Raw genomic sequence first — 16,235 nt, 5'->3', positions numbered from 1 at the left:
GGCGCGTTCGCGCTCGCTTGTCACACAGTAATCATTTCCCGCTACTTGACGCCACGTAATCCCATTTCCCGCCACCCTCAGCCGCCCTTACGTTGGCGCGATCAACGTGACCTCCCTAAAAAGGTCAGATGAGACACGCAGACGTGACAACGCGGGCTCGGAATTCAGGTAACCGCCGCCATCCACAGGCAGCGCTGAGTGCACGTTACGGGTTACGGGTTACTTTTGAGGGTTAGGATTCGGGTTTGATACCCAGCAGAGGAAATCGGGGGAAATCACTTTTATAGCACAAAAAAAACGACTTCGGGTTAGGCCTGGTAATCTTACGCACCTCGGCCCCAAGGATAATTTCACAGGATAATCTTATGAAACATTAGATTGTCTGGCGTTTGACATGCTCGGTTGAAAAGGGGCCATATCGATTGTCTTTATCGTGGGTATCGGGCTTTAGATTAAGAGTTCAGTTCGGCGTGGGATTAACATTAGATAGCCTGCAAAAGGAAAGCCGTTATTCCCCTTGAATGCACAGCCCTCTGCAATTTTGAGAGCATATGTGAGAGCTCATCTCCAGATTGCGTAGTAACCACAAAGCCTTGTCAGTTGACGCAACGGGAAACGGGAAACGCGGGGTCCCCGCGAAGCGAACAGCCGCGATCGATCGTCGGCGCGCGTTCATGAAACATTTATGCGCCCGGCTGGAGAGTGACGAGCGGCGTCATAATGATTGAATAAGTTGCACCGGCTGCCGCCAAGTATCAGCCCGCCGCACTCAAGCCGGCCATTAATTCAGACAACTGTTGCGGGATGCCATTACTCTCTCAGGTTACGCTGATTAAACAAACAGCCGGCCGCCGTCGCGTTTGGCGCGATGGAATAAAACGCCGGCGACAGAGGCGATTGTTCCTGCGGCATCTTGGGAGGAATCACGAGGGAGATGTGAAAAGAGGTCTTTAACTTGTGCACAAAAGAACTCCTGTTCGGCACGGGCAGACAGAATTGCCTTTTTAATGTTGCGCTGCGGCCTGAATCCGAAAAACATCCGACTTCTGGACCGAAAGAGACGACGTACGTACGTACAGCGGCGCCTCGACTTTGAAGTCGAAGTCGGAATTGAAATGCCATTAATCGAGAATGGACAGAAAGAAACCGGTTTCGGTGTAATTAGTGTATCGACAGAGATTCCGACCTGGGACTTCTGAGTGCGAGGCAGTCCCGCCGACTCCAATACGCCGCTGTTCCCATTGATCCCCGCCCGTGTGGGACGATGGCTCGCCTCCGCGGTCGTGCGGATTTACAACAAATGTTCCCGTCGGAAATCATGGGAGTAGGATTGGCGCGTCTGCCTTACAGTCGGGCATGCGCACCCGTCCGACTTCCTCGCATTTATGCGGTGAAGACTCCCAATTGTCCGAAGGTGCGAAAGCGCGTGTGAATGCTTGTTTGTCTACACGAGCCTCGCGATTGGCCCGGCAAGCGCTCGCTTTGCGTGGCAAGCTAACGATCGGCAGAGCGTCTCCGGCGGTTCATCCTGGGAATGGCGCTTGGCTCTTGTTCTTCCAAAGCAAGAAATTCAATCGCAGGTCTCTGCTTCTGACACATTGGCCAACATCCGCCAATGATGTCATTTCCAAAATGGCTGACAGGAAGAGGACAGACATCAACGAAACGTCCGAAAATCTTCACGGTTCTTTTAAACATCGATCTCGGGATGGACCGGAACGGCTGTCAGTACTCGGCGGGCCCGAAGATCCTGATTTGGAACCGCGCCCGATTGTACACCTCTTCCGTCCGTCCGTTTTCGACACGTGGGTCGCCCGTCCCAGGTGACTTTGGGCGAGAGGCGGGCACGCACCCCGGACTGCTTGCCAGCCGATCGCGGGGCGCATTTAGACACGCGCGTTCACACCTATGGACAATTTGGAGTCTTGAATGAACCTAACATGCACGTTCTTGGAATGCGGGATTGAAAACGGAGTTCCCGGAGAAAAGCCACGCAAGCGCCAGGAGAACTTGCGAACGCCACACAGGAAGGCCGGAACCCCCGACCGAATGTCACCGTGAAATGAACGACGACGACGTCCTCAAAATGTGGGGAAACTGCGCCGAATTGTAGCAAAAACAAAACAACGAAGCGAGAAACTTAAGCTCGTCGGCCGAGCCTTTTGGGATTTTTATGACGAACTGGCTGCGCCGTCTTCCTCTTTCATCTGACCTCCACGCGCTTCGGCCCCTGCCGCCCACACGGACGCAACACTTCGCTTCGGGTAACCTTTCGCAAGCGACTCGCCGAGTGAATTGGGCAGTACGACTGCGAACGAACTGATCGGCATGAATTCATCGGCTGCGAACGCTGACTTGTCGCAGAGGTCGAAGCCGAGCTGAGTGAAAATATTCTGCTCTTCGAGGTGTTGGGGCGATTTTTTTTGGGGGGGGGGGGGGGCTTCCTGCAAGCTTGACTTGACATCACGGTCACGCTTATTGAAATCTTTCTTCTTTCATGCGAATGCTGAATACTCGCAATCAAAGCGGCGAGACCGTAACGACAGAGCGACAAAGTATTCAGGCGCATGCGCATGTGATTGCCACAAGGTCAGTCTGACACGCGCGCGCGCGCACGCTCACACACTCACACAAACACACACACACACACACATCAAAATCAACTTTGGAAGCCACGTGCAAAGCCGCACATAAGACTCGTGCGCACGCTTCTCACCCGGCAGGCCCAGACACAGCAAGACGCTGTAGTAGACGACGGGCAGCGGCCCGAGGGGGCACCCGGGGGCCGCTGCCCAGGGATGCTGCCCGACGCGCCAGCTGCTCCCGTTGGGGGTGGCGACGGGGAAGATGTGGCTGTGCTCCATGGCCGCGTCCTCTTCCTCAGCCGCGCTCGGTGTCGAGAAGCCGGACGGCGCCGGCAAACTGATCGGTCGCCTCCGCTCGCCGTCCGCCGGTCGGTCGGTCGGTCGGTAAGCGGGGAAAGGAGCCGATGGAGGTGAGACGAGACGGAGGCGGGACGTGGTGGGATGCGAAAGGTGAGATGTGCCGGCGGATGAGGGAGGAGGAAGGAGGAGAGATGAGTGCGAGTGCGAGTGCGAGGGGAGGGGAGGGGAGGGGAGGGGAGGGGAGGGGAGGATGCTGCGTGAGGGTGCGACGGAGGAGAGTATTGTTGGGAGAGCGAGGAGAGAAAGAGAGAGAGAGAGAGAGAGAGAGAGGAGGAACGAGGGAAGACACGTGACGACGGCGAGGCAGACGAGTGAACGTGGAGAAAGATGGAGTGGAAGTTAGCATCGGCTGGTAGCGTCGCCGGTCACATCGCGGCGATCAGATGGAAAAGTTGAAATAAGTTGACGCCGTTCGTTGCAAATTCTTTTTAAAGCAACCCCCAAAATTATGGAACAGTCAGGGATAACTCATCACTAAGCGTTTCCAAGGTTGGTTCCCCCTGAAAAAAAAGGAAAAAACAATCCCACAAAAATGTAAAAACATTTTTTTTTTAAATGTAATATTCTTTTACAAAAAAAACAAACATGCCAAATCATTTAAGGGGCCCCCCCCCCCGAGTGCTGGACGGGTTGAACATTTCCAGCAATCGGAGCAGTCGTGGGTGTGGGAAAAGGGAGGGAATCTTGACGGCGCCAAGGCACTCATTTTACATTCCAAAAATCTATGGATACTGAAATAATGGGAAGATTTGATTGACATGGCGACACACAAAGGCTGCAATCGCATTGGACAACAAAATGAAAGACTGTTAGCAGTGCGGCCAAGAGAAATGCTATGAAATGAAGTCTATTGGGAATAAAAGAAAACAATTTCAAGGGGGTAAAAAATGGAGGTTGTAGCTCAGCGCTTTTGATTTTGCTCTGATGTCAGCAGAGAAGGTCGTGCTGAGCGCGACCCCGCCCCTGAATGGAACCAGTTTGGGCGAGTTCAGAACTTCATTTGGGGAGGTTTGAAGGAAAGGTTTCAAAGAAAATCACACAATTCCTGTATGTTCGCTTGCTTGAATGCTGCGGAATTGAACTTTCTCGCAAAATCTCAGCGGGGGGAAAAAGCTTCGCTCGCAACGCAAGAGACGACTCTTCGCCTTGCGAGAGGTTTCCTCTCGCCGAATGTTCTTCGGGTCTTTCGTGCACATCTGCGACTTCGAGAACTCTTTGAACCGTTGTAATTTTAACGACTTTAATCATGTGACACACACACACACACACATATGTGTGAGGTCGAGGGTCCATTGTAAGCAGCTCGCTTATAAGACTTCTCGAGGGTCATCTATCATGCGGAAGCGCTGGCGTACGGAAACGATAATGACGCCCATCTCAGATGATTTCTGCAAACGAGCACCAGGCAAGAAGAAAAAGGCGAGAGGGTGCAAGTGTGTCAAGGAAGGAGTGAGGAAAGGAGTGTGTCACGCGCACTCACACCTCCTCTCTACACGCCGGCCGATAATTTCGCTTCAGGGGACTGGGGCACCGCGATTAAGACTTAAATAAATGATGTCCAGCTGGCGTTAATTGATATGGATTTCCCCCCCCCCCCCCCCCCCCCCCCAAAAAAAGGAAGAAATGTCCAAAAGTGGGACAGAGCGAGCAAGCACTCCCGACCTCGGCCCGCTCACCGCGACTTCATGCGACGTTCTCGCTGGCGCATGTCACCAAACGACGCGATTACAGACAATTTTGTGGCGCTGCGATGGCGGCGCGATTGCATCGCGTGCGTTCGTGCGCGGCCGCGTTCGCGTGCGAGCTGTTCGCAAAGCGCAATGCAGGCCGGCTGATCTTTCTTGCGCGTCGATTGACCCCTTGACCCCATCGCGGGTCGGCCGGGGCGAGCGTGGGACGTACGGCGTTATCGTCGCCGGTGGAACAATCCAGGAGGAGAAGTCGCATAAAAAAAAAAAAATGCTAAACTGAATTTATTTTCGCCACATTTGACATTTTTCAGGCTTCAAAACAAGATCCGTTCATCAGGGCTGAAAATAACGACAATCTGGGAGCAAGTCACACCCCTGGAAAAGGTTTATTATTGCCTATAGATGCCACAGGACGGCACCAAAGCACCACTTTTATATTCGTCGGCTAGCCGCTAAAGTTAGCGGCCGACTGCAAGCCCCTACGCCGCGCGCTCGCTCCTCAAATCAAAACCGTGTGTTGACTTAACATCGTGTGACATTCAATGAAAATAAAAGCGTAGGAACCACGAAAGTGAAGAAAGTAAATGCGCAGGATAATTTTGCATGTGAGTGTTGTCATGTTTGTCAAGGTTTTCAAACATTTATTAAATATTGACGCGCGCCTCCGTTATGCATGGGGGTAGCGTGACCACACAAAAAAACAACCAAAAAAAAGCATGGAAGAAGAATGGGTCAGCCAGTTGTTACAGGAATTGAAAACGAATGAAGAGGAGTGAGAAGGGAGGAATGGGTGAGACGATATCGGATGTGAATAAAACAGAAGTGGGAGGAAAAAATGGTGACGACGTGGAACGAACGGCGCTTGCTGCTTGTGTTTTCACAGTCGTCACATGTAGAAACACAACAGCGGATCTCAGCGCTCTCGCTGGGGGGAGTCACAGCAGTAACGTTCATTTGCACCTCGGGCCGGAAAGACCAGCCGGGGGGGGGGGGCGGGGGCGGGGGCGGGAGTCCTCCCGGGGCCGCACGTCTTTAACTTTTGTCCGAAGACACCAGCCATAAAGAAAACCAAACTTTAGCAAGTTCAGCTTCAAACAATTAGGTCATCAAATGTAGTCATGCTCGATAGCGTAGCGTAGACGCTCAGTCAGCTAACCTGTTTTCCGGGTTTTGGTCACATGGCGTTCCGCATACGGCCGATAAAAATTGTTCCCACAGAACGGGGGAAATATATTCCCACGAGTATCGTTGGATGCTCTGTTTGTATGCGTCGCTGCGCCGTATGTGTTGAAGTAGCAGTAGTGTCAAATCTATGCAAATTTTCTATGGCTTCTCACATGATACAGTATGCTAGCACTAGGCTAGCTGACTTTGATTCAACAAAATAATTGCGTTGAACCTTTTAAGTGTTGAAACATTCTCTTTTTTTTTTTACGTGTGGCAGTTTTACAGTAAACTTCAATCGGGCGTGACAATGAAATAGCTTGAAGCAAGCACGCCGTGCCTCTTATTTGGAGGACTATGCGAGCGAGTCTTCTTTTCGTTTTCTCAAAGAGATGTTCTACATTATTCTCACGTTTCGGGGGACAGCGAGAGAGTGAGGAGAGCTACTAAGGAATATTTTTTTTTTAAAGGTGTTTTATTAAATATAAATGTGGCGGGGGGTGAAAGTACTTTAAATAATAAAAATGCATAAGATCACTCTATATTACGGTTGGCTCCGGAACAAAATCTCTGCAATAAACAGCGTAAGTTGTAGCACACAAATAGCCATGGCTATAAGGCCATCGAGAGCTGCCGTTGTTTTCAGTGCGTGTTTAATCATAAGAGTCGCGGGCAGCAATGTTTGACATCAAACTATGCAGCAACTCCAAATGCAAGCTGATAAGTCAAATCATCCGGATTTTTGTCGCGCAGACAAAAAGGTAACTGTAAAATACTGCGTTGCAATTATTTGCCATTGCATCTTAGTTGAAAATGGTGAAAGTAATATGAGATGTATTTATTAAAATGATTCCTTTAGTTTCAATTTGTATTAAAAATAACAGCAAATAAATACAATTCAACAACAGAATAAAACTAGTGTAGTTTTAAATGAGCAAGTTTTATTTTTATTGACAGAATAAAAATGAACACCATAAAATATTACAAAATAAAATGGAATATTATCTAAATATAGGTATTTATTCACATTTGAAAAGAATATTAATAACACATATATTTGTAAGTATTTGTTTTTTCTTGAAAATAATATCGACAGGAGTCGTCGAGTGAGCCCTGCCTTCCAGTTTTGATGGTTGCCCTGCAGCGCCCTCTGTCGGTCATCTCCCGACATGACAGCGCCCAAAATCCATGGCCTGAAGAAACAACGAGGCGCCGTCACGCATCCGTCGTATGATTATTTATTATTGGGCGTCATCAACAGGTCCGCAGGTTCCCGTCTCGTCTCGTCGCGTTTGTGTTTGTGTTTCCGTTTCCGAACCTTCTGTTCGGTGGAGGTGAGTAGTGAGAAGAATTCACCCGAATGTCACATGAAGCCATTGACGAGTTTTCCTCCCTCGTTTGTTTACGATTGGTGGCCTCCATCTTTGTTCGTGCGGGCTAATGCTAAAGGCTAAAGGCAGCAATATTATGACACATGGTTGCAATGCGACACGTTATTTGCTCGTTATTTTGGGTCTGATGTGCATACAAGCGAAAGTAAAGTGCAAGTCAACAAACGAGGCAGCTGTCATCAAAATGCACCCAGAATAAACTACATTTATGTCTTTTATCATCATGACATTCGTGAAATGGATGCACGGTATTCATGTCACATTGTCTAACAAAATAGTTTTATGCAACTTCTTTTTTTTTATATATATATATATATATAAATATGCGATGTGTTGTGTTTTGCTAAAATGATAATAAATAATGAAATAGTTATAAACTAGGACAAAATTTGTTGATCTTGAAATTTCACCGGCAAGCTTAATTTGCCTCCTTTTTAAAGAACTGCCATCAACCGTGACTGAATTGATGCAGTTTCAATTTCGATGTGCAATAATTGCAACCTCTTTTCGGACTTCTTTTGTCCCCTAACTGCTGATAGGCTGCACGCTTCCTTTTTGCCCGTCGGGTGTGTCTCATTTCTCGTCTTCTTGTGTCTAGGAGCGGACGAGGCCCGATCCCCGCGCATCTTCTGCGTCGCCATGCTCACGTCAGCACCAATGGGCGCTCTCGCGTGTCTGCTGGCGGGGGCCGTGGCCGCCCTGGGCGCCCCCCCGCAAACCGGTGAGGAGGGCGGGAATGAAAGAAGCCCGTCACGTGGCACAGACGTCTTCACACCGATACGAGTTCATTAAAACACCTCGACTAAGTGCTTTGACAGAAGAAAAACACGCAAAAGAAAGTATAAATACCATCTCCGTAAGCGATTCCCAACCAGTCATGTGCCACGAGCGATCTTCTGGTGCGCTGTGGGAAATGATCAAATTTGACTTAACCGCTCCAAAAATGATGCATGCACGAGAAAGAATGTGTCTTTGTTCCTCCGTTTATGCCAGTGAGGCGAAGTGACAAGACGGAACAAATAAGACGCTCTTCTACTAGATGGCAGGAAGCGCATACAGTCATTACTGCGAATCAACCTTTTGTGACGTTTTTGGTTTGTGGGTGCGCTTTTTGTGAAATATGCGCCTCCGCCCCGTAAAGGTTGGAAATCACCGATCTACGTATCGCACGAGAGCAGACAACGCAAAGGAAATGAGCGCAGAAGGGCTGACGAAGTAACCACCTTCTCCTCGTCCTCTCGTAGTGTTCTTGGACAAGCGGCAGGCGAGCTCGCTGATGTCCCGCCCGAAGCGGAGCTCGCCGCCGCCCACGCTGGAGCAGGCCTGCATGGAGAGGGTGTGCACGTACGAGGAGGCCCGGAAGCACTTCCAGGACTCGTACCGCACGGTGAGGTCGGCACGCTCGCCGCCAGCTCCTTCGAGCGCTCGCTGACCGCCTTCACCTTCTCTTGCAGGACATCTTCTGGTCCGTCTACATCGGTAAGTGCTGCGCTTGCTTTTTCGCGTCGCCTCCCGTCGGCGTTTCCAGGAAGCTTAAGATCGAAAGGTGTCATATTCAGGCTTGAGTGTAGACATTTTCAGCCAACCTTCACATTTGTACGTTCCTGGTTTCCCCAACTTTGGAAATTCCCGCAATTCCGCAAGCCTCCGTGTGACGCTGCTCCGTTTCCCGTGTGGTCAGACGGAGACCAGTGCGTGGAGAACCCCTGCAAGAACGGCGCCCTGTGCTCCGACAGCGTGGGAGGCTACGACTGCGTCTGCAAGGCGGGCTTCTCGGGGGTCCACTGCGAAACCGGTCAGGCCTGCTCGTCGTTTCCAATTCACTTTGTCCGAAGAACTGGGCAAACATGGCCCTAAAATAAAATCGACTTTTTTTTTCCCCCTTTGCATATACAAAAAAGTAAATGACAGTGACATTTTTCAAAGCAAGTTTCTTACTGTTTTTCTTCCCCCCTGAGCATATACTGCCACAGAAATCAGAGAAATACAGGTTTTAAGCAAGTACAGTAAGTGCTTCCTCTTGGATAACTGTCCATTAAGAAATGTAACATTTTAAAATGTTCCAAAATTCCCATCCTTCCATTTTCTATACTACTTAAACTCACTAGGGGCGCTGTAATCTAGCACCCCTGTAAAACAAACAAACCAAAAAAAGATTTAAAAAAAAACATCTTGACAAATCAACTCGATTAATTGGAAAAGTCCCTCGATATAGGGACCGATTCGCCATGTGGGCAACGTGTAATCTTTTGTAATCTAGCACCACTCTAAAATAGTTGATTAAAAACAAAACAAAATCATCATGATAAATGAACTCAATTAATCAGAAAGGTTGCTAGATATAGGGAACAAATCGCCGTGCCGGCGACACGTAATCTCAAACTCGATTAATTGGAAAAGTCGCTAGATTTAGGGACCAAATCGCCTTGTTGGCAACACGTATTCTTTTGTAATCTAGCACCTCTCTAAAATACATGATTAAAAACAAAACCAAATCATCCTGATAAATGAACTCGATTAATTGGAAAAAATCGCTAGATTAAGAGACGACATTACCATGTTGGCAACACGTAATCAGTTTTTGTAATCTAGCACCTCTCTAAGAAAATGAATGGTCCTGCCAGATAAAGCCGATGCCGTGTCTTTGCTCGATCCCGCAGACCAAACTCTGTGCGTGGTGGAGAAGGGCAAGGGCTGCTCCCAGTTCTGCAAACCGGGCTACACCTCCTACGAGTGCTCCTGCGCAAGAGGGTGGAAGCTCCATCCGACGGACAAGAACAAGTGCGAGCCCGCGGGTAATGTCAACGGTTTGACCTCCGCCGTTAGGAGGGAAGTCAATTCTGCAGTCGCACACACTTTCTCGTCCTCCTCCTCAGTCCGCTATCCTTGCGGGAAGGTGAACGGTCTGAGTCGCTGGGAGGACAGACAGTCGGCCAACGTCCGCAGCGACTTTCAAGGGCTCGCCTGCGCCTCGGGAGAATGTCCCTGGCAGGTACAATGCGCACAAACCCACCGGAAGCTCCAGGACGCTGGCTTCACAACACAGACGAAAATGGCAAAATGCTAATGAGTAGATTATATATACATAAATGGGTGAGCGCAAAGGTTTCTCGATTGAGGGCGAATGAAATAAGTTCAAATCAATGAAAAAGTAAGAAATCACATTATTTGAACATTCTTTTACCTAAATTGCATTGTCCCCTTTCAAATAAACTGATTAAAAAAAACAATTAGGAAGTGAATTTGAGCAAAAGCAGTCGATGAATTTATTTGGTAATAAAACTAATGCCTAATGTTGTCAAATTTGCACAACAACTGTGATCGGGGACGCAACTTTTGCTCAATTTCATGACGTCTGCAGTAAGCGAAGTGAATTGAGCGCTTACCGTGGCGGCGGCGCTGCTGTCGTGTGTGTGTGTGTGTGTGCGTGCGTGCGTGCGTGTGTGCGCGTCCATGCGGCCGGCAGGCGCTCCTCAAGAGCTCCGAGTCGGGAGGTTTCTGCGGCGGAGTCATCCTCAAGGAGAACCTGGTGCTGACCTCGGCGCAGTGTGCCAGCAAGTACGACGCCTTCCAAGTGGCCGTGGGTGAGGAGGACACGCGAGCGCGTCAAAGACACCTTGCGCCCGTGAAAACAGTTGCCGAGTGCTTTCCAACAGTGCGTCGCACTTTTGACACAAAGAAAGAAATTCTTCACGGTCCAACCACCATCCTGACCCATGTTAAAAGACAGTAGTGTAGTAGGCCTTTGTGGTCTTCAAAAACAAGGTGGCGGTTGGGTTCCGAAAAGTACATAATTCATATTTTTGAAAGCCACTGTAACATTATGCACTGTTTGAACATTAACAATGCGATTCAATATAGAAAAAAAAAAAAAGCTGTACTTAAACGATTCAGTTAAACAGTATATATTGTACGTACAATGTACGGAAAAACTATTAAAAAAAAAAAAATAAAGTTTAAAAACAACATTTCATATTTTTAGGGTAAGCGGACATTTTGAATTGGAAAAAAAACGTACAGGATTCAAGTTGGGAGTTTTTTCAAAAAAAACAATCGTGAGAAAAATAGTTATTTTTCCAAGAAAAATCATAATTTGGGGGGAAAACGCCCTTATACGTGTCATGTAATAATGTTTTTTGTTGACATAAAAGTGATGGAATGTCATAATTCTCTTGTGATAAAGTCATACTTTCGCGTACCACCCAAAAAAAACAAAAAAAACGCATTCCAACGAGTGGTACTCCACTTTGAGAAAGACAGTTTCGGGATGTTCACCTGTCGCGGGCGTCTCCCTCCAGGCAAGCGTAAGATGACCAACGAGGACGGCGAGCAGACGCTGAACGTGAAGGTGACGCACCCGCACCCCCGCTACGCGGCGGGCCGCCCCGAGAACGACCTGGCCGTGGTGGAGCTGCGCGGCCGCATCGTCTTCGGGAAGGAGGCGACGGCCGCCTGCCTCCCCGAGAGAGACTTCGCCGACAGCGTGCTGATGAGCGGCGATCTCCCCGCCGCGGCGACGGGCTGGAAAGACCCCCGGCCGCCGGAGTCTTCTTTCCAGGGCGCGCTCACGCTCAACGGGCTGGCGTACGAAGGCCTGCCCCGGTGCCTGGAGACGCACCGCGGGTTGGTGAACAACAAAATGGGCTGCACGGCCGCCCGCGCCAACGCCGACTGCGGCTTCGGCGGCGGGAGCCCGCTGCTCACCTTGTACGGGGAGGCGTTCTTCCTCACCGGCGTGGTCAGCCAGCCGCCGGGGGCCAATTGCAGCAAAGGGTTCATCTTTCAGAAAGTCTCGCGCCATCTTGGCTGGCTGCAGTCGCTCATGAGCTCCCTCTAGTGGAATACATTGCAACATGCAAGGTGAAGCCATCTTGACAGCGCCTGTCTTGTCCATTTAACACATTCTCAGCAACCCCAATATATTATCCCGATGTTGCACACTTCATCGTTTATCCACAAGGCGGCGCTCCAATATCGTAAAAATAATGCACTGACTTGTAACTTGTAACCACTTTAGAAGTGAACGTTCCCGTGTGACTGACCTCTTACTTGTTCACATGCATGTCATGTAATCTCAGAACTGAAATAAACGACACGTCATCTCACAGTCTATTTTTTGTGGAAACATTCCAAACAGCTCTGCGCGTCTTGCAATTAGAATTCATATACATTTTTAGAACGTTTTAATATTTATCTTTTTTTCAACTGTTTAAATTTCAGTTCGTGACTGAAATAAAGTGCATATTAGAAACACCTCTCTTTCCAGTTAATTTCTTGAAATTATTTTTAAAAATGTTTTTACATAATTTTTTACATGATTAGACTTAAATGATGTTTCATTTCATTTTTAGAACTGAAACCAAACATCTTTTTTTTCAAATATTGAAATATTACTAATACCTTAGTATGTTGCCGTTAGAATTTCCAGTAAGTTTCAAAATTCAATTTTTTAAAATTTAAAATAGTTCGTTATATTTCTTATTTAATTTTCTATAATTGAAATAAACTCAATGACTACAACAGTCTTTTTTAAATATTGAAACACTAAAAACAGCCCATGTTGCAGTCAAAAAAACCTGTAAATTAGATATTGTATTTAGTTTTGTTTTAAAAAAATATTTTAAGTCATCGTTTAATTAATGATATTTTATATAAGTGAAATTAACGACATATAACGCCACTTGTTTTTAATACTAGTGAGGATAAGCGGTACAGAAAATGAATAAATATTGGAAACACCTTTCAGTGTGTTGCACTTAGAATTTCCTGCAAATTTCTGGAAATTCTAATATTTGTTAAATATTTAAAATAATAATTCATTATTTTTTGCACAATTTTAAAACCACTCCATGATCTCCAGTTTTTCTTTCAATGTTGAAATATTAGATGTCTCACCTCAGTATGTAGCAGTCAGTTATATTTGTGCATTTTCATATTCGTTTACATTTTATTTTATAACAAAAGAGTGCATTCTTTTTAAATCACAATTCAATTACATTTTTTTGGTATGTTACACATTAGTCAAATTGCTCAGTAGCCAATGACTGAATAAATAATGTTAATCATTACCACTGCAAATGTGTGAGTATCTATTTTAATAAAATGCCTCTGAAACTTTAGCGGCCGATGAGCGATGGATGACAAATTATAACTGATGAGCAGACTCATACCTCATATTTCCATCAATACAGAGCACTCATAAAAACATGTTTACACCCCTGTACAAATATGCAAAGATGGTCGTGAAGTGTATTTTTTTACGTCCACCAAGGAGATTTTCTTTTTTAATCCTTTGTTCATCTGTTAATCTGCCTGTTAACAGGATTTTGGTCTCCCCGAAATATTTTTTTGTCGAATATGAAGCATTAATGTCGTGACGAAAACAGCAAATATATTGAATTGATGGCGACTTGCAAAACAAAATGGAGGGACTGAGTACGATATGAGCCATTCAATGGATCATATAGGAATTAAACACAAAAATGCATTCAACCAAGCGGCTGGTGACGGATGCACACGTAATACACGCCACATAACCGGCACTATCGACTAATCAAGTCTTTCCCTAAGAGTTTCTGGTTGCCCTCCGTGCCAGTCACCCTGTGTTGTTTGGCAACATTTTCCCACAGATTCCCACTCGGCAGTCTTCTCACAGCCCTTCCTGCCTTTCGTGGTCACGTCACGAGAAACGCCAAGGGAACGGAAGAATGAGAGCAACAAGGAACGTAGGAGACGCTCAACTTTCCCCGAAAAAACAAAACGACCTGGCCTGCCACTTCTGAAAAGGCCAGCGCTGAATGCCGGGGGCCCACGTCGGCTGTTGCCATGACGCTGGCCTAGGAGATGGCTCCTTGCGCCCAAAAATGGGCCTGCTCCTTCACGCTCTCTCCACCGCTGATTTATAAGAGGCGCTCCTTCCTTCGCCGAGTCCGCTCCGTCTCGTTCCTGTCGCGAGCGCCGTTGATATCGTCGTGGAAAATAGACAGCACAACCTTCTGCGATGTGCAACAGTCAGGCGGCGTTGCCAGTGTGCCGTTCTCGTATGCCATCGTGAGACTTGTCACTGTGCCAATGCCGTAACTAGAATATCTTTCAGTTGACTGCAGACCTCCGCCCGGGCCAAACTGTTAGCGAAGCGCGCGTCTGCTTCGTTGACGGAGGAAGACGAACTGGAGGAACAAGCGGGCGCCGTCGTTAGGATATCGTGGCGGATGCAGCTGGTGGAACGTTCTCTTCCAGCTCTCGTGGCTCAAACACGAGAGCACGATCAATTCCTCCATCACCTACAGAAGCACTACTACGGTTACTAGTTGTGGTAGTGGTGTGGTGGCGGTGCTAGAAATGGTGGTGATGTAGTAGTAGTAGTAGTCGTGTTGCTGGTGGTAGTAGTTGTAGTGGCCGTGGTCAGGTTAGTGTTGGTGGCACTAGTAGTAAAGGTGGTGTTGATAGTAGCATTAATGATGGTGGTGATAGTAGTACTATTGACAGTGGGGTTAGTGTTGGTAATAGCAGTAGTAGTACTAGGCACTCGCGACTCGACTCGATTCAAAACGGTTTATTTCTGTCCATTCTCTTTGATGATGTTGAATTCTGTTTTTTGGGGGGGGGGGCTGAAGCGGACGAATGAGCTTTCAATTCTTTCAAATGTATTTCATGGGGGAGCGGACACTTTTTGGACTTTTTCACTGTGCTGGAACTTGACGTGATGATGATGTCGTGGCGTGAGGTGAAAGCGCGCCAGTCGTGGGCGACAAAGCTAAATCGGTAATCCGTGCCCATGCTGTGACCCCAAATGCTGCAAGTGCTACTAAATATATGCATAACACGTATGCACGCAGCCTCAAAACAGACTCTTTGTGGGGGATTATCTGTCTGCGTGGCGTCTGATTCCACACGGGGGGGGGGGGGGGGGGGGGGGTTAACAGTGTGATTGCCCCCAACCCCCCAGTCAATCTGTGCCCCATGCCAGCTCCCACTTGATTGGGTAATTGCGCAATGAGCGTGGACGCAACCCTTGAGAGCTGGAGGTCGAGGCCCGGTCTGATGCAGAACAAGAGAGGCAGGCTGCAGTCTTTTACGTAACCTCGCCGCTGAAATTCCAGACACGCTCGCTGGAAGCGGGCGAGGGGATTGAAGTCAACGCTTCAAGTCAGCATTCTCACAGGGGGATTTGCGAACACGCCGGTGGGGAAACAACGGAAGGCAACCAGAGCCGAGGCTTAGCATGCTAACACTGGCTAATTAGCATACACAGAATGAACGAGGCTCACGGGAAAGACGTAAGCATTGGAATTTTAGTGCCGCTATATGTTTACGGATGGATTTGAAATGGACATATTCCTTTGAACTTTGTATATTTTGCATTGTATATAAATACAAACTGACGAGTGAATGCGGGATCAAATGCAGTTTCTACGGACGGATGGATCCCGTCCAGAGCTCAGATCCAGTTCCGGCCGTTCGGTTCTTGGTACCAAATTTCCCAATTGCCACCCCGCCCCTGAGTCGCTTTCAACATACGGTCACGGTGTTTTGGTGATAGAGGAGGAAGATAAATCCTGCGGTCTCCTTTATTCCACTGACCTCAGCCTGACCTAGCAAGGGTTAAATCCTGTTTGGAGAAACATGAGGAGCTCACGTGCAGAACACGACTGACCTAATCAGACGTGGCGCGTGTGTACGTGGAGGTTCACGTGAGGGACGCTTCTCGAAGCGTTTCAATCATTTGTATGCAATGATTTGAGCTCAAAATGAAAATAAACACAAAAAAAGGGAATAAACTGTCCGAGTGCCCTTTTATATGTGGCAGCCATCTGCGAGGTTGGGCTACTTGAAAGGTCACGACCACTGAAGAGGTAAGCAACAGCCGCAGGGTTCACGCCGTCATACTAGTTAAGACTCACATTAGCTTCCTAGCTTTAGCTTAGCTCCATTGTCTCAAAAGCCGGACGAAAGTTTCCGCAATGACCAAATCTAAATGAGCGATATTATCTTACAGACAGTCGAGGATGCTAACTGTCGACAACTCTACAAACTCACCAGCT

At 47.8% G+C, this 16,235-nt stretch overlaps 2 protein-coding genes across 3 annotated transcripts in view; one reads left to right on the top strand and one right to left on the bottom strand.

Moving 5' to 3' along the window:
- Window positions 1–3,060, bottom strand: part of gpr139 (G protein-coupled receptor 139) — a 14,461-nt gene extending 11,401 nt beyond the window's left edge. The window contains exon 1 of the mRNA XM_061701182.1: window positions 2,717–3,060. Coding sequence (XP_061557166.1) covers window positions 2,717–2,864 — 148 coding nt within the window. The 5' untranslated portion in view covers window positions 2,865–3,060. The remainder of the gene's footprint in view (window positions 1–2,716) is intronic.
- On the top strand, window positions 2,700–12,296 carry proza (protein Z, vitamin K-dependent plasma glycoprotein a). Of its 2 annotated transcripts, none has more exons than XM_061701180.1 (9): window positions 2,700–3,035; window positions 7,790–7,912; window positions 8,436–8,578; window positions 8,646–8,670; window positions 8,873–8,986; window positions 9,852–9,986; window positions 10,068–10,183; window positions 10,658–10,775; window positions 11,490–12,296. In XM_061701180.1, the coding sequence occupies exons 1-9, from the start codon at window positions 2,990–2,992 to the stop codon at window positions 12,026–12,028; spliced, it is 1,359 nt and encodes a 452-aa protein (XP_061557164.1). In that variant the 5' UTR covers window positions 2,700–2,989; the 3' UTR covers window positions 12,029–12,296. The 2 variants fall into 2 exon arrangements, with proteins under 2 accessions (XP_061557164.1, XP_061557165.1); XM_061701181.1 differs by lacking the exon at window positions 2,700–3,035 and adding an exon at window positions 7,041–7,134.
- The last annotated feature ends 3,939 nt before the right edge of the window (window positions 12,297–16,235 follow it).

This window comes from Phycodurus eques, chromosome 16, assembly GCF_024500275.1.
Source record: "Phycodurus eques isolate BA_2022a chromosome 16, UOR_Pequ_1.1, whole genome shotgun sequence".
Lineage (NCBI taxonomy): Eukaryota > Metazoa > Chordata > Actinopteri > Syngnathiformes > Syngnathidae > Phycodurus > Phycodurus eques.
This window is presented reverse-complemented; position numbering and strand designations above follow the sequence as displayed.